Below are 25717 nucleotides of genomic sequence, written 5' to 3' on the forward strand. Positions count from 1 at the left end.
AGTTGAGATTACCTAAACTCTTTAAGTTATTGAATTTTGCATTTAGTCCAAGGTTCACTCACACCATTTCTGATATGCTTCTTTTTAAAACCAGCAAATGAAAATCACAAATAAAAATGGGTATGCCTATAGGCTTTTGCACTTTATGTGAATATTATCATTTATGTGTACTGAGAGAGGGGGAAATATTGTGAAAAACAGATTGAAGACATTGCTCCAGAAGTTATCTTAGTGAGAGTTAATATAAATAAATGTCAAACCATCCTTTTAAACACACCCTAATTAACTCATGTACAGAACAAACTGAACCTGGGTTATAAATGCTTCATGCGAAAAAGACAAGGACTTCTAACTTGTGACTGACAAGCTAGACACACCTCCAATTGTGTGACAGGGTTGCTAAGAAATCTAATGACATCACAGAAGTCATTAGAAATAGAGTGTCTAGATCATAGGAGATAATATCTCCCCTGTAGCTTGTACTCAGTAGACAACAACGAAGCTATTGCAACTTACTCTGGTGTTACTCTTGAAGAAGCACATAGGTAAGCTGGACTTTGTCTCAAGGAAAGAAATAAAGATGGTAACAGAGTGGGAAACCACAATAGAGAAATACAATTGAAGAAACTTGGAAATCTTAGATTGAAATGGATATGCAGATACAAAATAATTATTGTTTTTAAAAATGTAAATGCTGTCTTACCAAAGAGAAAGTGTGTGTGTGTGTGTGTGTGTGTGTGTGTGTGTGTTCTATATTACACCAAGTAAACATCAGGGACCAATGGATAGAAGTATAATAAAGTAGATTTAAGCTAATTAAAAAGGACTTTATAGCTAGACAATGTATCTTCAAAAAGACCTGATTGACTGAAGAATGCAATAGTCTCCTTTTCCAATACTGATGACATTGAAATACAATCTGAATGATTACGCATCAGGATGTTACCAGTAATAGCTACTATCTATTACTGAATATTACTGGTGAGGAATTATTTAATGTGCTTTGTCTGCATTTTTTCACTTAATCCTCACAGTGGCCCTAGGAGATGGGAACGATTTTGTCATCATTCTCTAATGAAGGGTCTGAAACTTAGAAAGGTTAAGTAATTTGCCCAAAGTCCCACAATTTGTAAAAGGCAGAAAGAACATCTATCTTGTGTCCAGAGACTTGATTCTCACCCATACTGCTTCACACTTGTCAATGCTGTAAAAAGATTTGCTGCACTTAGAGAGAAGCTGTATAATGTGGCTTTCTAATTCTCAGATTACTTGGTTCTAAAAAGTTAAAAATATATTTCCCTGGATGCATTAAACAGTATGGAAAGTAGACACCAGGGGGAATGGGTTAACTAACATTTAATGAGGGAAGAAAAAGTCTGGAAAGATCTTAAGTCCAAGGCATTGGTCCAGGAAAAATACATTCCTGATAGGTTGAAGGCAAAGGATACTACCTGAAGGTTATACACACATGGGAGAGAGATGATGAGGGAATAGGAAGTAGCAAGGACATAAGACAGAAAAAAAAATCTCCCTGCCTTAGCAGAGTCATCACTTAATGATCTGAAATGACGTTCCAAGCAACACCTTTTTTTGCTAATCAAGAAGAACTAAGAAACAGGGAAGGGCTATCACCTCTTCATTAAATGTGAAGGGCTTTGTAAAGATTAGGGGTTTTTTGCAAATAATTAAATAACATTCGTAAAAAAAACTAGCCAGAAAGATGGTAATTGAATCCAAATGGATATTATTAAATATTTCTTTCATGAATACATTCATTTAATAAATATTTATCGTGTGCCTACTAATTGCTAGGCACTTTTCTTGGTTCGGGAGGTACAACAAGGAGCTGAAAGTATTCCCTTACCCCACCTCAAAATAATTCCCTACATTCACTGACTAGAGATAAAGAGAAGGAAAATTGCAAGTTTGAACCCAGCCTGGGAAATTTAGTGATTTAGCAAGACTCTGTCTCAAAATTAAAAATAAAAAGGGGGGAGGTTTCAGAATGTAGCTCATCATGAAGGCCCTGAGCTCCACCCCCAGTATGAGAGTGAGGGGGAAGATTGTGGAGAATTTTCAGAAATATACAAATTTTTAAAAGACAGAAAATGGTCGAAAAATGAGGTTGTGTTCAAGCTAGTATAGCTTAAGTTCATGCTTCTGAATCACAAACACTGAAATGTCTTGTGGCAATGTTAAAAGGACACTGGACAAATCACTTCCCTTCTCTTATCCTCATTTGCTCATCTCTAAAGTGGAAATTCTAATATTAGTTCCCTTGGCCACATAAGATGGGTTTGTATTTTTGACGCTGCACTTCTGATAAATTTGAATGCGGACTTCAAAGCATAAAGCAATATATACATGTGACTTCATTTTACTACAAAATATGATTAAGGTTTTTGAAACATCTCTTCTCTAGATTTGCAATACATGCATTTATGGATATGTTCATACACTCTTATATCTGTATATATGTGTGGGTGTATAGAGAGAGAGGGGAGAGGAGAGAAACTTTCTTTTCTATTGAAAGTAAGAAGGATATGAGACGGTCCAGTCCATCTCATATCTTATATGATCCACCTAGTACACTTATTTTGACAAGAAATACATATGTCTATGGTAGAAACTCAATATTCAGGTCCTGGGAAGCTCCCTGGTGCCTCTTAGCAGATCTGGGGCTGTACGTTTCTTCCCCATTTGGGTCTCCTTGGATTACCAGAACACATTGCAAAGCTCTTTCAGTCACTGCCAAAATGCTGGTTTCCATCCTCCATCCAAAAGACTCAACAAAATGGATCTTGTCAACTGTGTTTATGGTAATAAATCTCCTTTCTTCCAATTCTCCTGACATTCTAATGCCTTCCTGAACATAATAAAAAGGTCATTTTCCACCTGAATTCATCTTCTCCAAGCTGCCTTATATTCTGCAAATCCAAGTTTCAAGTTTGATTTCATTCCTTCTACAGTATTTTATTTGCTTTAACCAAGCTAAAACTCCCAACTGCCACCCGAAGTGCTACTCTAATAGCTTGAATGGGGATTATATTTTATTGGCTGACTGTATAATGTGGATACATCTGAAAGCTGAACTGCTCCTCTTTCTTGAGTGACAGACAATTAAATGCTCCCTTTAAGATATTGCCCTAGCATTCCTTATGATTTTGTTTCCCACATCAACTCAATAATTTTCTATGTATCAATTACACTAAGATCAGCATTCTTTCCTACATATAAAACAATTTGCAAGAAGCCCTGAGACATAAGCAGATCTTAGGCTTTGAACAGCCATCTCAGCTGTATTGTGAAGTATTTCACAATCCTGTCTCTGGTTTTCAGAGGGCAATTCAAATAGTAGCCTGCAAGGAGTTACACATTCTCAGCTGCTGAGGAAACCCTTCTAGTAAAAAACAGTAGTATTTATTTTTGGTAGGTTTAGGGGTTGATTTAAATCCAATCGTCATTTCTACAAGACATTATCTAGATCCATTTACAATAAATTTTTTGTTGTTGTTGTTGCTTTTGCAAGAGGTGGAGTGGAACTCTATTAAGAGCGTTCTCAAGCCCAAATCTGGGAAAACCTTGGACTCTTTGCCAGCGATAATGGGTAAGTCACATGTGCGTACTTGCTTATTTTAACATGTCTGTGATACTCATCTATGTAGATGACAGTGTCCAGTTCCCCAAAATAATGAGTCAAGGGCTTGTGATCAACAAAGCCCGCAGCGACCTTTTCACTGGGAAGAATCCAATCCCAGGGTGATTGCAAGGGACCCCTTGATGGTCGCCAACCGGACCATTCTGGGTCCAGCACCCTGAGCTCCCAGTGCTCTTCGGGGAGTAAAATAATGGCCCTTGGAAATCCCTCTCTGCTCATAGAGAGGGCAGTTTCTTGAAGAGGAAGGATAAGAACACTCTTTGAGAAGAGTTTCAGACACCTCCTCAAGACCTTTTTGTGAAACCCAGAGAGCAGGTGATTGGTGGGGAGCAAAATAGAGAAAGGGCAGGGGCACAGCCTCTGTAGCCTCTCTACCAAACGCAGCTCCAGCCTAGAGAAGAGAGAAGCTGAGGGCGAGCGGTTTCTAGCCTGGAATGACGCAATCTATAGGGCCAAAAAGGCAACAGAAACAGAAACAAAAGCAAGCCTCTGCCCTCGGGCTCCGGGGCCAAAGGGAAAAATCAGTTGAAGAAAGGAAGGAAAGGGAGAAGGAAAGCAATTTGCTTTTCTTTCTTTCTCTTTTTGGGGGGAGGGGGTGGTTCTGTTTTTCTCTATACAAGGCTCAAAAAGCAATCAGCCACGACTTTGGCATGGGGCACATTCATTATTTAATTAAAAACAGAAGAGCAGGTCTTTTTCCTCTTTTTAAAAATAAATTTAGCAGCGTTTCCCTACGTTTTCTCTGTCCTTTTCCAGTACAAGCCTTCCACTGCATCCCAAGCTTAATTGTCTACTGATCTTTGTATCAATGGTTACCTCAGTTTATCCTGCATATCGAGATTTCCTTTACCAAATGACTCGGGAGTTTGCTATCCCTGAGTTGGACTCCCATTCCCAGTATTTCAATCCCTGCTAGTCCTAGGCTTTCCTCCCTAGGTGGAGGCAGTCCCTCATTCTCTAGCCTTGCCTGCTCTTCTTACCAGAACACATATTTTCATTCCCTTTCGCTTGCCTTCCAACCCCTCCCTAAGTTGTTGTTTGGCCTGCTGGTTGTCAGAGGACTTCGAAGAAGTTTTGTTTTTGCCTGTCCGTAGATCCAAAGTGGGTGCATTCCGTGGGCCCACTGTCAAGATTTGCGATCTGCACGTCTTCACTCCTCCCTCCCTCCTTTATTTAAAGCCTGTTTGAGGTAATAAAAACAACCAAAATTACTCAAAGCTATGCAGGAAGGAGCTTTGACGGACAATATGCACTGGCAACACAATTCTTAACCATTCCCTCTCCTTTTCCTCATCTTCCTTCTCCTCCACTGTGAACCCCTGAGTTTCTGGCATACCAGGTTACTTTAACAATGCTGACTCAGATAGGAAAAATAGTTTGTTTTTAGTCACTTTGGCTTTATTATAGGGTCACACAGGGAATCCCCAATTATTCATTCAGCATTTACTAAGTCCCAGATATCAGAGAACACATCCAGGAGCTAAAAATATAAATGAAACTATTTTCCATTACCTTTTCTCTTCTCTCTACCCTGCTACATCCTCCATCATGATTATCATCACTATAATCGTTTCGAATAATATTCTTTGCGCTCTTAATATGTGGCAAGCATTGGGACAGAAACCTCACATATATGTTGTCATTTAATTATAAGGATCCTACAAGGAATATATTAGTTCCATTTTATAGGTGAGAAAAGTAAGGATTAAAGAAGTTAAGCAGCTTCTTCAAACTCATATATCTAATGTGTGTTGATGCAGGTGTTTGTAGACCAGACAGTCTGACTCCAGACTTTAGAACATCCCTTCTCAGGAGTCACTGTTTAGTGGAGGATTCAGACCTGTAAACAGATAAATATATCAAAGAGGTAAGTACTAGAGCTGTAGAAGTACAGAGACAGCAGTGACTAACACTGCCCGGGGGAATTAGGAAGGTTTACCAGACAAATGGTCCTGTGAGGTAGGTCTTGAAATATGAGTAGGAGTATCCCAAGCAAACAAAAGATGAAAGTGGGAGGTATGTTTCAGGATAAGACAACCATACACACATATAATGGCAGAGTTGAGAAAGGCTGCCTTGGTATGTTTAGGAAACAGCGCCTGAGCATAGAGTTCATGAGAGAACACTATGGTATAAAATCAAAGAGACTCAAATATAAAACTAGATCCAAGAATGTCAAGACCTTCAGAGATCTTACTAGTAAGTGTAATTTTTATAATGAAGGTAAAATGATTACAGCACAGATTTTAAAAAGAGAAAGAAACATAATCAAATAAATGTATGTGGGGTTATTTGTCTATCTCTCTTAAAATTATCAGAAGTCTGGAGAATTAAGAGAAAGGCCCAGTGGTAGGAACTTTGGTAATAAATTTGCCACATGGATGTGTGAGGTGAAGAAGACAGGGACTAGAAGTAGTGAGATGAAAAGGACAAATTTTTATTTTCCAAAGAACATTTGTATTGAAAGGTTTCTATCAATTCACAGAATAAAAAATTGTAGGCACAAAGAACTTTACTCAGAAGATCTCTTAAGAGAGCACCAACTAGCCCTCCTACTTCATGGGTATAGTCAAAATCTATGAAGCTTAAGAAGATTAAAATCACTCCATCAACTAGGGGGAGAATAATAGTAGTCAACTTTTATACAGAACCTGCTGTCCACACACTTAGGATCCTTTAATACATTTGAGCTTTATGATCACATTCCAGGGTAAATACAATGCTACGGTTAACTGCACTCAACAAATGAAGAAGCTGAAGTTAGTAACTCAGTGAAGTATGCACACATAATCAGTGGCAGAACTGGAATTTGAAACTAGAGATATATCTGATCCCAGAGTTCATGCAGTTTTTATATGCTACCTACTGAGATTGAAATTTAGATGTTCTTAATCACAGTCTAGCACCCCCTTTACTAGTCAATGCTGCCTTTATTTTCTTCTAACTGCATCTAAAGTATCACTGGGCAAAGTATCATGACTGTCTGACTATATACTCTACTAACATGCCCTAACATAGCATTTATTGTGCATTCACTGTCTACTGAACACCCTAAGCAACTTATGATGCTCTTTTTGTAAAAGCTGGGAGTTTTACAGTAAAAGGAAGTGCAAAATATAAATGATATCAGGTGTAATCTGAAACATAGTCAAAACTTTGCATGATATAGACATAGAAGATCAAAGGTTGTTAGAGAAGCAGCTAAGCTACTCAGCATTTTCCTGTGTCAGAGAATTCAAATGTATCATTTTACTTGAGAAAACTGACTTAGAAAGGTGAAATATCTTGCTCAGTGTCACACAAATCCTAATGGATGAGCCAGAATTTAAGTTACAGTTTATCTTACACCAAATCCAGGCTCTTAAGTACTATATGCTGCTGAATGGTAGAGATGAAACTCAGTTACATAGAACCAGGTCTTAAAAAACAAACAACAACAAGGACCAGAGTTCGATCCCCAGTACCAAAAACAAACAAATAAACAAACAAAATACTCCGATATATAGTTTTTGGCAATTTTTTCTTTTCCTTTTTCTTTTTTTTCCCCAGTAGTAAGGATTGAACTCAAAGCCTTTGTACTAAGCTACATCTCCAGCCTCTTTTCATTTATTTTGAGAAAAGGTCTTACTAAGTCACTAAATTACCCAGGCTGGGCTCCAACTTGCCTTCCTCCTGCCTCAGCCTCCCAGAATGCTGAGGTCACAAATGTTTCACATCAACTGGCTAATTTCCAATTTCTATAGGGCATAAATAACCACACAGTGGTGGCTTTCAACCTGGCAGCATGACATCACTGGGAGTAGCATTGAGAAGATACGTGTATAATCAGCTCTGAAGGGTCTGTAGCACACAACTGTACATAAAGGAAGAGACACCCAAGCAATACTTTAGGGGCAAAGAGGGAGAAAATTGGGGGTAATTTTTGGACAAATATGAGATATTAAAAGAAGGTTGGAGCAGGGATTAGTTTAGTTATACTCCAAGAAGCCAGAGAGATTGAGCTAATTGTAGTTAGATCCAGTAGAAAAAATGATTCAGAATTGACTGAATATCTACTTCCTTAAAAATCACTGTTTTTGAGTATTGCAAATTTCCTTGAAGAAGACATAAATACTGATTTAATCTATCTAAAATTTTAGCCGGTAGAAGGAGTAGGGGAAAGGAAAGAAAGGAATGGAATTAATATGAGAAAATGAAAAATTGGAAACAAAGTCTCTGTAAATAGGGAGGGGTGGAGGGGTTGAAGGGAAGGCAGGGGAATGGGGAAAAATAAAAATCAAGAGAGATTATGTAAAGGTGCAAATTTCCAATGATGAATGTCATTGACGAATGTGGTCTTCCATAAAACTTTAGCTGGACACTTGTTTTAATGACTACTAAAATTGAAAATATTCTTAAAAGACTGGAATCAAATCTAGATAATTCAAAAAGATTAGCCCAATATGAATTTCTGGCTGTTTCTGCTCTTTTCTTGTTCCTAATGGCAAGAACAGGAGTGGACTGATGCAAGCGCTATATTGACAGAAAATGAACTTTAGAAAAAACATGTAGAAAATAAAGTTTAAAAGAGTTACTTGGTACTCACCTTCAAAATCTGCTCATTTCTGTGAGGGACTGAGTGTACCTCAGATTCACCTTGTGTCCAAAAGAAAAACGTATTTTTGCAAAGACCACAACATGCCTATTTTTTTGTCACTTTATTTCACATCTTTCTAAGTATAAAACAATAACAACACTTCTTATTGTTGACATGATTATATATTGTAGATAGTAAGGAGAATAAAATATTAGCTGATATCTTCAAATAATGCTTGCTTTCCCTCTGAGTCCATAAGCTAGCCCTTTAAAGGTTGAAAAACTTAGGTTTACTAGCTTTAAAGGATTTCTGTTTCTTTTCCTCTGTGCTAATCAAAAGATTCTGTTATGCACAGTCTGCACAGAAAGGCATATTAGTTCTAAAAATCAATACAAAGTAATATAGGGGAAATGAATCTGATGTCTGTTGGTTTTGTCTGCTCATTGAGAAAGGGTTCCCTGATCCTGAGATTCTGTGCTGCTATCAAACATATTGCTCACCTCTTCCCAGGTACACATATGACTTCCCAGGGGTGGACATATGACTACCTGCTCAATCATAGTACTAGGTCATCTTCTTACTATGTTACTCAAGAAATGGACAGAACCGATCACATCTATTTTTATGAATGGGTTTTTCTTAAGGATTTCAATTTCTGTTGATCTAGGCTTGGGTCTTCAGATAACTGTTTAATAAAGGATGCTGGGCTGCTGCAGAAGAACTTGAGAAAACAGTCAAAGATGAGCAAAGGCATGTATGGCTAAGACATGAAAAGAAAGACAAAGAGCTTCAACTGCTTTGCTCAAGTTCTTAGGTCCTACAATGCCTGGATATATGTGCATTTTAGAAATTGTAAGTCTTTTAAAACAGTAAGTCACTCTCTTTTATTTTTTCTTTCAGTTAAGCTATTTGTAGTTGTGTTTTTGTTACATTCAGCTGAAAGTATCCTGACCATTACCAAAATCATAGTAAAAATCTCTTTACCTGATGACAGACTCCTGCTGACTAGCTGGTGTTATTCAAATGTCTCTGTAATTAAAGATGATAGATAGATGGGGGAGATGGGGAAATATTGAGAACAAATATTTTTCTTGTCCTATATTGTAAAATATGCTAATTTATTCTATTTTATTTCTCTGATCTATACTCATCTCTCTTTGGACATCTCTTTCATTAGCACACAGACCATGGTACACTTATTCCTCACATCTTCATTCATAAATTATCATGGCTTTATTTTTTAACTTAATATACTAAGCCATGTTAAAATGTACAAAAGGTATTAAATTGGAAGGAAAAGAAAAGAGAAAAGAAATGTTGATCAATTTGAACTGAAAGGACAAATCAGCATGAGAAATTTTATTCCTCTTAATTTTCATAACAATAATTGATTTAAATGGGAAAAGGTAACTCAACATAGCGTAAGTGAGGAATCATTTTAGTTGTTCTGGGAATAACCCAGATTTGGAAGGTAATAGGAGAGAAGATATGAGAATCAAAGATGACTAAGCTTTGAGTGTGGGGAAAAGATTCAAATAACTAAAGTTCACCTTCTCAGTCGGGCTAAGTGGCATGAGCCCTACTCTATCACACTTCTCAGGATTTGTTTACAAATTGAGTTAGGGTTTATTTAATCCTGGACTCAGTATTAGGCTCAGCCCTAAAAAAAAAAAAATCTAAGGAATGATCATGGAACATTCACTCTTGTGCATGGAACATGCCCATGCAAATGTGTCCTTTAGTCTAGAAAAATTGATTAAGGATTATACTCTTTGGAGATCCTTTTCTAATTGGACATGTTAACTACACTTGGATGTGATGTGTTACTTTACAACTTGCATGCCATTTGTGAGAAGCCAAGTCACTTTCCTTAACAGTTGCATCAAATAACTAGTTTGAACAAAAATTTAAAACCAAAAATATGGGTTAAATATCATTTAATCTGCTCCTCTACCAGCTAGAACACATCACAGATGCTTTAATTTCAATGAAACCATACACATGTTTACAAATCTTTATATGCTTGGGCTTACATAACTGCTTTAATATGTATCACACTTTCTCACAAGCTGTTCACCTTAAATTACAATTATTAAGTGAGTTTCCTGCCCTTATAAAGAAAAGTAAACACATTAAAGAGCTCACATAATGTTAAAATGCTGGACATTAAATTAAATTAAATATTTGTCCTATAGCAGTGTTAGCTGAATAGGTTATGAATCATCTATGTTTGTGGAATACATTGCTTAGAAGTATAATTTTGCCAAAATCATCCTGTAAAGAGCAAAATATAAAGAACATTGAGGCTTAAAATCTTTAATACTGAACTAAGCCTGTAGACTTTGCAATATTCGTACTGAATTTATAATCTTGCCTTAGTGAAATGTTATACAGAACATTATTCAGAATGTTTGCTCTGAAGAGTTTGGACAAATGTACTCTATTTGAAATTGATTAATGCTGTCTGATATGCATCCAGATTTTTTATTATCCCTAGAATTTAACTTAAAAGTTACAGAATGTTTTGTATATGTACTGTATTTGAAAGTTACATTTGCATTTAAACAAGGATGATACCCAAAGCTATGTGAATTTTGGTAAAGTTTTTTTGACTCCTGAGACCTCAATAATCTCATTTGTCCTAAGAGATAGTTGGTCCATCTCAGTGTCTCTTCTCACTTCACTGAAAAGCCTTAGACTCTCTACAGAAGGAGATAAAGCCTCAGGCTACTTATCAAAATTCAACCAAAACAGCCCGACTTTTACCATATTATTACCTTGAACAACACTTATCCATTCCTGTAATCATTAATATATTAATCAAATAATGTCATATGCCTACTAAGTGCTGTCTATTGTAGATATCTGACAGAAACAGATTGAAAAATCTCTGCCTTTATTGAGCTTATATCCTAGCAACATAAACAATAATGTAAATGTATGTTATGCTACATGGTAATGGGGTCTATGGAGAAAAATGAAGCAGGAATGGGAGATAAGGAATATTGAGGTTAGGGTTAGTTAAATTTTATCCACTAAGTTTATTGATACATTTTAGATATAAAATACAGTTACATTCATCATTGGGATCTTGTACCTTTATATGATGTATCTTGGTACTTATTTTTTTCCCCTTCCCCTGGCCTCCCTTCACCCCTTCCACCCTTCTTTATTTGCAAAGACTTTGTTTCCATTTTTTTTCCTTTTCTCATATTTTTTATTTTCCCTTCTTTCCTTTTCCCTACCTCTTTCACTTCCCCTACTGTTTTAGACCTTTTCTTCCTATTACACAATATCAATTATACATTTTTAAAATTATAATATCAAAATTTAGAGGACATTACCACAGATTTTACAGAATTTAAAAGGATATAGAAAGCATATTTCAAAAATCTGTTTTGAAATAAATTTGGAAATTTCTAAGAAGTATCTTGGAAGACAAATTAATGAAACTAACACTGGAGGAAATATAAAATTTGAATACCACTTATTAAAGAAAGTATATTCCTAGCTTGAAAACCTACCGATATGACAATAGCAGGCTCATATACATTTAAACTGATGAAGTATATCAAACATTTAAAGCAGAAAAAAGAAAGAACACTTCTCCACTCATTTTAGGAAATCAACATTTTGCTAATCCTAAAACTGGATAAAGAGAAGAAAAAAGTATGAACATAAATAAAAATTTTTTTAACAAAACAAACTATTAGAAGTCAGATCTGGCAGGATGTAGAAAGTGGTTCTATTATAGAGATGGCAGTGTTGGTTCAGCATTGGAAGATCCACCTCCAAAAGTCATCATTTTAACAGAGGAAAGGAAAAAGCCATATGATCTGTCAGTAGTTGCAGAAAAAGTATTGGACTAAATTCTACAGCTGTTCATGGTAAAAGCTATCAGGAGACTAGAAGTAGAACAGAAACTTCTCAACAGATTAAAGACATGTACTCCATACTTCCAGTGAGAATGCCTTATATAAATGGAGAAGATACAATGCTTTCTCCCTAAGGTGGGGAACAAGGGAAGATATGCCTACTCTTCATCTGTCCATTAAACTTTGGAACATAGGCCCAAACCTAAATAGTCTGGCAATAAAAAGAAACAATCAGCATAGGATTGGCAAGGTATAAGTAAAATGTTTATATGTAGATGAAATGATCATCTACAGAGAAAATACTAAGAAATCTCTAGAAGCCCCTAGAACTTGTATTTGAATTTAGCAGTATTAGAAAACACAAGGTATATTTAAAAATTCAGGTCTATGTATACTTGCTATAAATGAAGAATTGTATATTGAAATTTAAAAGTTATGTAGGAGTACAAAGGACTTAGAAAAGTAAAAAAGAAAATAAAAGTGTTGGAAGACATTTATTACCTAATTTATTTTATTTTATTTATTTATTTTTTTGCTACTGGGGATTGAACTCGGGACCTTGTGCTTGTGTGGCAGGCAGCAGAACCACTGAGATAAATCCCCAGCACTTACTACCTAATTTTAAGAATTCCTCTAAAGCTACAGTAATCAAGGCAGTGTTGGCATAAGGAAAGACATATAGATCATTAGAATAAAACAGGAAATCTGGAAATAGAACCACACATATATGGTCCACTGAGTTTTGAAAGATTGTTTAACATTAACATTTTATAGAACATAAACTCAAGAGCAGAGGAAAAGATATTGTTTTCAGCAAATGGTACTAAAACACCTGCTATCCGTATGTAAAAAATTAACCTCAACCCTTTACTTCCATACATAAAAATAACTTGAAAGGATCTATGAACCTAAATATGAAAGACTAAAAGTATAAAACTTTAAGAAGACATTAAAATGTTTATGAATTTAGGGTAGGCTAGAGTTTCCTAGGATATAAAAAAAATGATGTATAAAAGAAAAAAATTGATAAATGAGATTCCATCAAAATTTAGAACTTTAAATGACATCATTAAGAAAATGAAAAGTAGTCCTTAAATAGACCACATTTATAATACATATAACCTATGGCCAGAATAAAGAACTCTTACAGCTCATTAATAGACAACCCAATTAAAAAGTAGAAACAAGAAGATGGTAAGTAGCCAGTACAGCACAAGGAAAAGTGTGCAACACTAGAATCAGAAAAATACTAATCAGTACAATAACAAGATCATATTATACACTCATTAGGGAGATGAAGTTAAAAGTTTTAAAAGAACAGATATTAGGTTAGGTGTTAACCAGTTAGAACTTTCAAATACTGGTAATGTGAATGTAAAATGATAAAACCATTTTGGAAAACAGTATAGAAATTACTTGTATTACTATTAAAAGCAATAGTTCTGTTCTTAAGTTTTTACTTAAGAGGAACGAAAACACATGTTCACAATAGATTTGTACATACCAGTTGATTATCTCTTATCTGAAATTCTTGGGACCAGAAGTGTTTCAGACTTTGGTTTGAAATCCACTTGATCTGCAAAGAGGATAGCTACTCCTGCTTTTTTTTCAGGTTCCTGTCACATGGAGTATTGTTCTCCACCCTTTAACTTTCAGTCTATGAGTTTCTTTTTGAATTGTGTTTCTTGTATGCAGCATATTGTTGGATCTTTGACTCATTCTGCCAGTCTATTTCTTTTGAATGGTGAATTGAGACCATTAATATTGATGGTTATAACTGATATGTATTGACTTATCATTGTCGTGATTTTTTCTTTTTGTTGGATTCTCCCCCTTTGCATTTAATTTCTTGTTGCACCCAATGCATTCATTCTGCTGGCCTTTCTGGGGTTGTGATCCTCATCTTTTCCTAGGATACTGTCTAAGATTTTTTGGACTGCAGGTTTGTTATTCATGAAATTCCTAAGGTGCTTTTTATCATGAAAGTATCTTATTTCTCCATTAATTTTGAAAGATAATTTGCTTGGTGTATCAATCTGGGTTGGAGGCTGTTTTCCTTTAGGGCTTGAAATACATCACTCCAAGCTCTTCTTGCCTTGAGGCTTTGCTTTGAGAAGTCTGCTGTGATTCTGATGGGCTTTTCTTTGTATGTGATTTGTTTCTTTTCTCTAACTGCTTGCAGAATTTTTTTCTTCTGTTGGGTTTCTGGAATCCTAACTATTATATGCCTATGTGTAGATTTTTTTTGATTAAGGCTAGTTGGAGTCCTATATACCTCACTTATCTGTATGTCAAATTCTTTTCCCCTGCTTGGGAAGTTTTCTGCCATCCCTTCTGCGAACAGTTTTTTATGTCATCTGAACTCTCTCCTGTTTCTTCATTGACTTTGATCAGTCTTATGTTATTCTTCTCTGCATCATCTAGCAGCTGCTGGATTGATTTCTCATGGTTCCTTACAAGTTTAAAGAAATTTTTCTTCTTCTTGTCACTAATTGAAATCTTATTTTCTATATCTGACATTCTGTCCTCAAATTGGCTCATTCTGCTGCATAAGCTTTCAATGGAGTTTTTAATCTCCTGGAAATCTGTTTGTATCTGTTTTATGGATTCCATTTGTTTCCTGTGTTGGGATTCCATCATGTTCCTCAGCTCTTCTATTTTTTTACCTGTATCCTCTCTAGATTTATTGATCATGTCTTGCACTATGGGCACAATCTCTGCTGTTATCTGAGAAATTATTTTTTATTTCATTTTTTCTAGATCCTCTTTTGTTCCCAGTTCAGAGAGTCCAGGCAGTCGAGTATCAGATCATTCCTTCTCGTTTCCCTTTGGGGTTGCTGTAGGTGATCTGGAAGTCTGTTTTTGAGGCTTGTTTATGTGACTTCTCATTTCGATGGGGGGAGGGGGCAGGCGGGTTGTGCTGCTGGCACCTGCAGGGCTCCCCTCCTCTGTGCTGGGAGTGGTACTATGGTGGGCTGGGAGCCTCCTCCTGGGCACTGGGATTGGCTCATCTCCTCTGTGCTGGGAGCAGTGCTATGGAGGCCTGGGATTGAGTCACCTCCTCCGCGCTGAGAGTGGCCCTATGGCAGCCTGGGAACCTCCTCCTGGGCACTGGGATTGGCTCACCTCCTCTGCCTGTTTAAATTTTAAATAGTTGCTTATAGAAGGCTTAAATAGGAATGTAACATTTGAACAACTACCTTTAAAGTGTTTCTGTGGTGATTTACACTCCTAGCTGCGGAGAAAGAATTCTGAGGAGTGAAAACAGCAAGTGCAATGGCTCTGACATGGGAATGTGCCAGGTAGACTCAGGAGGACTGAGGAGAACATTTTGATGTGAACAGATAGAAAAAGGGAAATAGAAAAATGGACTTGAAGCCTACATTAGAAGAAAAAGGGTTACTTTTAAACAGATTGAAAACTGTCACTTTAAGACCCTGAAGAGCATTAAAACATAAGATTCTTGCTGATATTATGTGATCAATGAGCCTGGATACAATGTTATCAGTTTTATAATAATAAAGATTTTTTTTCTCTTCAGGAATTATACATTTCTTAAGAATTAGTTCTTGATGCTTTCCTGTAAACCTAACTATCTTACTTATTTTAGGGGAAAATAATATGGATTACCAGGGCCTGGTACTCCATATGACTTTCCAGATGTTTATTATGACCATGGTGATTTGTTTTAGAAAATCAAATATAAATTTATTTCATATTTTTGGTCATTGTCTACTTCATATTCCTGGGTATAATTATTGCAGATAAAATGACTACAATGACAATGCAAGTAGAGATAACTCTAGAGTACTTCTTGAAAATACAAAAGATGAAATTTCTCTTAGTTATCACACACTTGAATAATCACATTCTGAGTCATTTTCTACTTTCTCAAAGTGAATAGAACTGTTTATCTTAGTTTAAAGTTGAAAGCACAGAGTGACCTTTGAGGAGAAACTCTCAGGTTGTATGTGTGATTTCAGACTGTTTTACTTTTTGATTAAATTTTATGCACCTACTGAAAGTATTAATGAATTATGAGTTTTTAAAACACAGAGAGTTTTTGACATACATTTTATATAGTGTAAGTTTCTTAGTCAAATCATTTAGCTAGATTCGTTCTCCATTCCTCATGTCTGAGACAAGAAGGAAAATGACTAAGTGAATTTTTAGTTCAACTAAAATAGCTATGCATGTCCTTTTTGTACCCAGACATTGAACACTCTGCCGTCTGAAATAAGAACCTAATATTTACTATAGACTGAAAGTTTTTGCTCTCCTGAGCTCTACTGATATATCTTTATTAACTAGCATTATTGAGAATGTGAGTCACTGAATTGTATCTATGACTGATATTCCTATTAAAAATTGAGATAAAACAACAAAATTCATGAATTACTTCTTAAGAAAAGTTATCCAGGGCCGGGGATTTAGCTGCAAGTGCAAGGTCCAGAGTTAGATCCCCAGTACCAAAAAAAAAAGAAAAAGAAAAAGAAAACATATCCATGTGTCCTCTAGTCCACATCTGGAGTGATTTTAGAAATAATTTACAAACCTTGTGATCTAGAAATAAAACAGAGTATTACCTTATATATGCGTAATCTTCATGACTCTTTAAAATCATTATGTGTAGGGCCAAGGATTTAACTCAGTGGTTCCGCCAGCCTGCCTGGCAAGTGCAAGGTCCCAAGTTCAATCCCTGGTACCAATAAAATAAATAAAATCATTATGTATTGCTAGACAATATAAATCCTACCTAGTTCTGTATTTTAATCTTTGTCTTTAGTATATTAGCCTAGGCTCTTCTCTGGTCCATTAATACTTACTACTCTACCTTCTGACACTTCATGACCTTTTGGTCTTATCCTCATTGACAGCAAATCATTTTGTACTACTCTTTTCCTCTTGCAGAGTGTTTTTCACTTTATGTAGGTTGAGTTGAATATCCCTTATCCAAAATACTTAAGACCAGAAGTGTTTCAAATCAGAACTTTTCTATTTTGGAGAGAGGGAGAGAAGGAGGGAGGGAGGAAAAGAGAGGGAGAGAAATCATGAACATGGGATCCTTGTCTAAACATAAAATTTATTTAAGTTTAATATATACCTTATACACATAGTCTGAAGGTGATTTTATATATATATATAATAATTTTAGTTCATCTGTATTTTGACTTTGACCTATCACTTGATGTGGAATTTTCTACTATGACATCACGTTGGCACTCAAAAAGGTTCAGATTCATTAACTCATTTATCCAAAAGGTTGTAATTTTTTGAATTTTTACATAAAATTCATATATGTTACCTAGAAAAATTTAGGGAAGAAGAATTTGAAAAGAAAAAATTGTACTACACACTGTTGATATGTGCCATTCCAAAAATAGAGCACTAGGCATAAAAGGATTAAGGAATTTGGGTTTTGGGATTAGGGGTGTTCAACCTACATTTCAAAGTTCTCACTACAGTTTCAAGAATCTGACTCAAGAAACTTTCTTTCCTTTTTTATATTCTTTTTTTTTTTTATTTTGCCTGATGCAATCATTGAAGGCTCAAGGGAAAACCCTTCTATCTCTTCATATTACTACCCCTTGTAAGTTTGTTTGTGAGAGGGTGTGAATTCTGTAGAGAAGAATTCTTTCATTACTCATTTCTCATTCACAAATATTTCAAATCTATTTACAAAATATTGCTTACATGGATATTTGCTAATGGAGGATGGGAGTGTAAAGATTTATAACATGCTCTTGAATTGGACACAGTTATGTTTTTAAAAAGTAGGAAGGTGCACAAAACATTCTGATATATAGAGGTAAAAAATATCTCCTGTCATCAAAACTTTTTGGTAAAATTTCATCATAAATGGGAAATATTTTTTGGTTACTCAAAGAGAAAAAAATTATCTCTGTTCTTCAGAGGCACCCATTCTTGACCTGGCTTTGTTGTCATATATTGATGGATTAGAGATTTAATATAGGGCAAAGAGTCCCTGCCCAAGCCTTGAGAGTGGGGTCCTGAGTTCTAATTTTAATATATCCTAAGTAAGAAACTTGTCTTTTGTATCAAGTCATTGCTTTGAGAATACTGTCTTGCTTGATAAATTCTATACTTAAAATGCAAATCTTTTCTCATGTTCCAGGTAACATGAAATATTTTTCCCCTGGCTAAGCATTATTCATTTTCCCTTTTTCAGTAAGAAGTACTCAAGACTCCCTGATGCATGACTAAATTGTGTGATAAATATCACTGGAATACTATGTATTCTCAATTATAACAAAAGTCATGGTGATGCAGATACAGCTGGAAATCATCTTTTCTAAAAAATTCAGTATAGTAGATCCCATCCCAATTTTTAAAATTTTGAAAGACAAATTCTCTCTCCACGGCATGTTTTTCTGAAGCTTACATTCTCACGTTTATTTCTGACTCTGAGCTTTTGCTTATGCTGCATTATTTCAGTTTAGAAATGGTCTCATCTCATATGCACTGTACCTTACCTAAGCAGATAGTGTATGCTGCCCAAGTTAATTTCCTCAAGGAAAATATGTTTGAGGGTAGCAAACTTTATTAAAGTTTGCGTTAAGTCAACACTCCTTAACCCAAAAAGGCATTAAGTTATTTTTATGTATCTTTGATGAGCAAAGTGGGTAGGAATTCAGTTCTAGAATCAAAGTGCCTGGGGTACAATCCTGACTTTACCACTGTAATGAATCATTGTTTGCCTGACCTTGAGAAAGTTATTTCATGCTTCTGGGTTTCAGTTTTTTATAAGTAAAGTTAAGATGGTAATAGCACCTACCTGGTAGGATTATTTTGAAGGAAATTATATCCACTGATTCATATATGTTATTTAGAATTTTCTAATATATGGTAAGTATTCAATAAAGTTGCTAATTAATTTAGATATATTTAAAGGCCTTTGACCGTTTCCAAACTCATGCTTGCATGATTCTACGTATCCTTCACTGTTTTCAGCATCTGCTCCATTCCCCTGCCAAAGTCTTATTTTAGTGTTTTATTATTTTGCTTAATATAGAGCAGTCCTACCAATACTTGTGACCTTAACTATATGTGATCAATAGCCTTTGAAGCTATTGCTCCAAATAGCTTCTCAAGACATTTTCCTAAACCAAGCCACATTTCTCTCTGAAAGGAATTCTGAAAAAAAGAAATACATACAATATATAGTGTATCTACACAAACACACATATATGTACCTCGTGGTTACAAGGCATAAATGTATCTGTTGCTTCCAGAATTCTGTGTTAAATACACATCAGTCATATCAATATTTTGACCCAAATTAGCTGCATACCTTTGAAGGTGATATGCCTATGAGTCAAAGCACAGTGATTGAGACAGACTGACTTTTGCTCAAGGTTACTCACTAAGTAAGTGCAGATCAAAGGATCCTAACAAGGCTCTGTCTGGTTCTCAAAGCCCAAGTTCCTACTACATCTGGTCAGTTTTCTGTGTGATCTTATTTAATTTTCACAGCACTCCAATGAGGTAGAACTATTGTTATCACTTTCTACGAGTGAAGAGACTGAGGCTTAAACAGGGTAAGTGAGTTGAATATGATCAGATCATACAGTCAGTAATAGAGCCTATCAGACACTTGGACTCAGACTTTTTTGAAGATCTAGTTTTTAATAATTATAATAATTCCTATCCCAAAATAAAAGAATTCAGAAAGTCCAGTGATGCAGGCTAAACACAGAGTTAGGATGGTTTGTTCTATTACATACCACTTAAGAGCTGCAATCTAAAAGAAAACAATTCTCAAAAAGAATCTCATAGGAATCTATGGGCATGATAGCAGTTCATGAAATATAGAGTTAAAAGACACTCGCCTTCCTGTTGATTCATAAGATGCAAATGAAGGTTATTGTCAAAATCAAGTGGAAGAAGCTATTTATTTATAGAGGGAAAAATAAGAGCTCTTCTCTAGAATACTGTGAATGTAAGGAGAATCAGAACAAGACAGGCAGTCTTAAAAAAAACAGCTAACGATGGAGCTTAATATTTTTAAGTACAAGAAGATAAAGAAATCAAAATCTCAGTCTCTCTCTCTCTCTCTCTCTCTCTCTCTCTCTCTCTCTCTCTCTCTCTCTCTCTGTGTGTAAAAGCTTCTCCTGCCTGCACACCCTCCCACCTTACACAGCTGGCGACTTGCAACTAGCAGTCTTTTTAAGAAGAACAGTGTGTGACGATTACTAGTTAGCATTCTTGGCTGGAGACTGGTCTCACACAGAGGCGACCCTGTGATGCAGGAGACACCATTTAATGCCCCCGTGAAGTGGTTCAGGGACCGCAATTTTATTAAGCTTTGGGGACGAGAGTTGTGATCCTGCATGCCTGATGTAGAGCCACTTGGGGCTCCGAGAGCTCCATCCCTGTGTTCCAGAGGAAAGTACTGCTGCGTGTTCTCTGCCTGATCTGACAGCGACGCAGCTTCCGATGCTCCTCTTGGGGGGTGGTGCAATATTTTCAAATTGTCCATCTGCTGAGGTGCCTGGCTTCTTGGAACCCACCGAGAGGAGTTTGGCTTTTCATATGTGTAACCTGAGATTTTGTTTTAACTTGAAATCACTGCTTAATTCAAAAGAAAAGTAACACACTCAGTTTTGTAGACACCAGGAAAATCCCTATGATGAAGTGTAGTCTAGAAATTCTTGATTAAAATTCCACTGGGGGAAGGAGAAAGTAAGTATCTTTTCTGTTTGATTCCTGGTAGTCGGAAAGCTCTGTCTTTAAAAGGACGTGCGGGGGTCGGAAGAGAAAGGGGGCTGCGCAAAGTACGGGAGCAGTGGGCTCGGCACGGCGTTGTGCCCGAGCAGCTGCTCCACCAGCTCCCGGGAGAGGAATTCCCACCCTGGCCGCCACTTCCTGCCCCTTTCGCTCCTGCCCTTTGACCCCAGGAGCTCTCCTCACCCCGTTCCCAACCCGTGACAGTCTTTATAGGGCAGGAAGGCCGCGATATCACAGCGGAGGAAAAATTTCTGAGGAGTGAGCCAGTGAGGTGGGCCGGTGGAGAGCAATTTGGCTCTGAACCACAGGCCAGAGTGAAAGACAGGGGGAAGTGAGAGGCCCAATCACCTGGCAGCCACGGGAAAGGTCCACCCCGCGGACCCCACCCCGGGCGCCCGCCTCCCGTGCGGAATCCTTATTGGCTGGCATGCACGCGGGGGCGGAGCCTCTAGCCTGTCCCGCCCACCGCCCGCTGCTGCTGAGGCGCTTGGTTCCCCCTCACTAGGGCCCGGAGCTGGGCTCCGTCTCCGACTCGGTCCTGCAGCGCCTCTAGGCTGCGGCTCGGCGCTCCAGCCACCTGCTCGGCCCTGCGTAGAGGGTGGCGGGGAGGAGAGAAGAGGGAGAGAAGAGGCGGGAGGGAGGAGGAGAGAAGCAGCTCACACACACCTTCCAGTTCCTCCACTTAGAGCAGCCCGGAGCCCGCCGCCGCCGCTGCCACCTGAGGAGACGCGGCCACCGCCCCCCTCGTGCCCGCCGCCAGCCCGGCGACCCTTGCCCGCGCCGAGCTTCTTACCGACAACGCTTCTACTGTTACTGTTGTCATTACCACTGCAAGAGAAGAAAACTAAAAGAAGACCCAGGCGGAGAGAAGCTCGTCCACCGTTCTGTATTATTCGAGTGTCACCGGAGAGCAGGGGTCGCGGTCCCGCGAGGAGGCGGAAGAGGAGCGGCGCCCAGCGGGACCGGGCGGCTTCGCGGGAAGGAAAGTTGCGGGTGGCGCAGACCCGAAGGTGCAGCGCCACAGCCCGAGGGACCGCGCGTCTGGGAAGCCCCTGCCCGGCCGGCCGCGTCGGGACCCACGAGCCGCGGGCACCGTGGGGCCCAGGACGACGCCCCCTCCTGCAGCGCGGAGGAGGAGGACGAGGAATATGGCACCCGCGGCGCCCCCGTCCTGCCGTCTGCTCTGCTGGCTGCTGCTCTCCGCCGCGGCGCTCAGGCCAGGTGAGCGGGACTGCGGGCCGGCGTCCGGCCCGGGGGTCGGGCTGGGAGGAGGCGAGGGGAGCGGGTGCGCTAGGACCTGGCCGGCTCCGCCACCCGAGCCACGCGTCCGGGCTCCACTGCTGGCCTCAAGTTCGGGCAGCGAGGAGCGCGGGCACCTGGTAAATCTGCAGTAACTTTGGGTGAGGCCGGGCTGGGGCGCAGGAGCCCTCGGCAAGGTCTGTCGGAGCCCCCCTCCCTGTTCTTGCGGCTCCCCCTCCCCGCGAGCCCTTCGGTCCCTGGGAATCAGGGTCCACGGCACTGCGCCCCCGGCCAGTTTTCCTTTCGTTTAGCTCTCGGCTGAAATGAGTCCTCGGACGGTTTTGTGATAAATCCCCTAGAACTTCCCCTTGGTGTGAGGTGAAGAAGAGGTGGGAGGAGTAGGGGAGAGGAAAGGACTTCAGTCATCCCATTAAAAAAAAAAAATCCTAAGGCTTGCACTGTAGTTCCATTTCTGGGTGGGTGGCCAGTGCAGGGGTGACCACAGGCAAAAATGTGGCCTGAACTGGAATTAGCAGCCAGGTTTCTGAGACCTTGTGAGGGTTTTGTGGATTCCTGGGACCTGTGATGGAGTCTCAGTCCATAGTTCTATATGGAGTGGAGCATTAGAAGGAAGGAAGGAAGGAAGGAAGGAAGGAAGGAAGGAAGGAAGGAAGGAAGGAAGGAAGACACCACGCAAAAATCCTCAACAACTAGAAAACCTCGCAGGGAATCCCATTCCTCTCCCTCGGGGACATCCCCTGTCCCTGGCATCCTCAGGCCCGCCAGGCGGCTGACAAGAGTTCGTCCCAAACCGGCGTTCTGCGCGCTCACAGGCGCTTGATAGAGCAGCAGGTTCATTTCCTTGCTGGACTTGAGGATTTTTTTTCCCCCTTTCGAAGTTTTGATTTCCATCCCTTCGTAGAGAGTTGCTAAACTACTTCCTGCTATGTTGGTTTCTGTTAGTTTTTTTCCGCTGTACTTTTGCTTTTTTCAAAGAAATTTTTTAAAAACTCACTTCGTTTTTCATTTTTTATTTTTGCACATCCCTTCAGTTGTTAGCAACTGCAGAGAGGTTTCAAAGCCTCTGAAGCTTTCCCAGGAAAGAGAGGAAAGTAAGGCTGAGGACCAGAGCCAGGGGAGAGATAGCAAGTGTTTATAAACTGCTCTTGCTCCTGCTGCAGCTGCTGCTGCTGCTCTTGTGTTTAGGGGAGGAGGTGCCCTTTCCAGATCTGTTTATTAAAGTTGTATTTCTGGGTTAGGTAATGAGTTCACCTGCTGGTTCTGAGACTGAGAAAGGCGTCTATGACAAAACCTCGGGTTCGAGGTGGAGACCATGAAACCAGAGTTGAAGGAGATTTAAAACAGGTGGGGCAGGGTGAAAACACTGAGGAGGTGAGAATAGGAGACCCTGTGGGGTCTGGCACAGTGTGGATTTCACCTTTTCACCAGCTGTGTGAGACATTCTCAAGCCAAGGTGAGAGTCCAGCCCAGAAGACCAGGGTGTAGTAGCTTGTGAAATGTAAAGATTCCACATCCAGAGTTGTTTTGCAGTTTAACCCTTTCACGACTTGGAGAGTCCCCACCCCCTCAACACGCCCATACGCCCAGTTTTCTTTTTCTTAGGATTGAACAGAAATGTATTTTCATTTGGCCAGAGGACAGATCGCCCCTCCCCAACACACACGTTTAACTGCCAAAAGAGGAGAGGTTCCGCTTTCATAACCGTTTGGGGGTGATTTGCGCCCAAGATTTGCATGTCCAGCCGGCCAGGAGCTGCGCTTTTTGTCGAGCAGGGAGCGCTCCCGCACTGCCGCTTACCACAGCTGCTCTGGGGATCGCAAGGCACAGACACTCTGATTCGCGGTTTGCCTGAATTACTGGCCTGGCACAGCACAAACTTCTCATGCATGTCAGGGCGTTTTGAAAGGAAAGATTATGGGACAAAAGGTGCTGTGACTCCGCTCCAGGAGCAAGACCTAGGGTGGCAAGTGCACTTCCTTCAGAGTTCTCTGTGTAGCCTATTGAGCTGGGGATGCCTCGCCGATGGCTGGCTTTATCCAAGAGCTAACTTTCCCTGCTACCTCCCTTCATTTCTAGAGCATTTTTAATAGTGTGCATCCAGTATTAGAGGACAAAAACTTGAATTTGTGAAACCGCTACCTTAGTCCTTGTTGTATTTTAGCTGTGCCATGCTGCCTGTTTTGAAGGGAAGGGATGAATACATATATATCAACTACCAAAACTGAATTCAAAGATAAAGGCAATGAAATGTGTGTTCAGCATCCGAGGAGGAAGAAAAAAAAAGAGAGAGAGAAAAATCACACACACACACACACACAGTTATTCTCCTAGAAAGAGCGTCAGCCTGTGGTGACATTTTGTATTGCTTTAAAAAAAAAAAAAGGCTTTCTTTGACTAGTTACAAGGAGGTGGGGCTTTCTTTACAGTTAACTATTTGTTCACTGGTATCATCTGTGTGCCACTTTCTCTGGGATTTTTCATAGCGACTCACTGATACAAGGTTCTTTCCATTATGTAAGCATAAATCAAGCTGTTTTTAATGGGAACATAACAATATATCTCATCAGGCTTTGAGGGAAACACCAACTCAAATAATGTTCTTTTTAGACTACTAATGTGGTTCTGTTAATTTATTTAAAAACTGCAAACATTTTAGTAGTCTATATGGTTTTCTTTTATTTATTTAATCCAATAGCAACTTATTATGCTATTTGCAGTAAATTGCTTTTCTAGGTGTGGCTCAGAATCTTCAGGCACTTGAATAAGTCATTTAACTTTTTTTGAGTTTCAGCTTTCTCATATATAAAATAAAAAAGTGGACTAAGAAACCTCTCTGAGGTTTCTTTCAACTCAAATATGTTTTGTTTTTAAAGTCTTAAGGTAAAAGATCTAATTTGGTCAAGGAGTGTTATTTTCCAATAATATTTCTCTAATGGTTGCCTTCTGGACAAAAGTCATATAAACTGTATTGCTAAAAAAGTGCTAATAGGGCCCAATTGCTAATCTCTCTTTTTCTACTTTTATAAATTCAATATAATATTTTGTGCTTACTGTTCCAGGCCTAAATAGGGCTATTTAAACAAAAATTAAAAGGGACAATGGAGAGGAATTGGTCCCCCACTTTTCTGGTAAAAGAGATTTTAAAACTGTGAGAGGTTTTTAGGTCTCAAGAAAACTCTTCTTGTGTCACCCATCCATGCTGAAAGTCTGCCTTTTTGTTTTTACAATGCATATATAGAATCTGGAATAATATAAAAGTTATGGTAAAATGTTCATCTGACAAAGCCTGATATGAATACCTTATAGTTCTTTTTATAATATAAAAGAAACAGAAAATGCTAAAATTTTCCTTTTGTTTTAAAACCTATAGAAATCCAAAATATTTTGCATTACTAGATTTAAAACATTTTCTGACTTTTGACAAAATTCAAGCTAGCCTATCTTTTGTAATAGAAAGTCAAATGAGAATGCATGTCTTCTTTGACTTAAGAAGTTAGAAAGTCAATAAAATCCCATTTTAATAGTCATAAGTATTATCAAAATATTCTTTATATTAATATTCATGTGTTCAGGTATTAGCTATGCCATGTAAGAATGTTG

General features: G+C 38.5%; 1 protein-coding gene, 1 long non-coding RNA gene and 1 pseudogene across 4 annotated transcripts in view; all 3 read left to right on the plus strand.

The window, feature by feature from the left end:
• The first annotated feature begins 464 nt into the window (after window positions 1-464).
• Window positions 465-9287, plus strand: LOC110350819 (uncharacterized). Its single transcript, XR_002397704.2, has 4 exons — window positions 465-545; window positions 3530-3607; window positions 5419-5525; window positions 8902-9287. It is a non-coding gene; the product is annotated as an uncharacterized LOC110350819 (long non-coding RNA).
• Window positions 9288-21294: 12007 nt separating this feature from the next.
• Alcam (activated leukocyte cell adhesion molecule) overlaps window positions 21295-25717 on the plus strand; it is a 183516-nt gene continuing 179093 nt past the window's right edge. For both annotated transcript variants that reach the window (XM_087214710.1, XM_087214711.1), the window contains exon 1: window positions 21295-22078. In XM_087214710.1, the coding sequence (XP_087070836.1) occupies window positions 22006-22078 (73 nt within the window). In that variant the 5' untranslated portion in view covers window positions 21295-22005. The remainder of the gene's footprint in view (window positions 22079-25717) is intronic.
• Window positions 23399-25717, plus strand: part of LOC106009586 (zinc finger CCCH domain-containing protein 15 pseudogene) — a 103777-nt pseudogene continuing 101458 nt past the window's right edge. Inside the window, exon 1 of the transcript XR_015452594.1 lies at window positions 23399-23488. The product of XR_015452594.1 is annotated as a zinc finger CCCH domain-containing protein 15 pseudogene (transcript). The remainder of the gene's footprint in view (window positions 23489-25717) is intronic.

Source organism: Heterocephalus glaber, unplaced genomic scaffold, assembly GCF_053883595.1.
Source record: "Heterocephalus glaber isolate CG9 unplaced genomic scaffold, H.glaber_assembly_v1.0 deba00000122, whole genome shotgun sequence".
Taxonomy (NCBI): Eukaryota; Metazoa; Chordata; class Mammalia; order Rodentia; family Bathyergidae; genus Heterocephalus; species Heterocephalus glaber.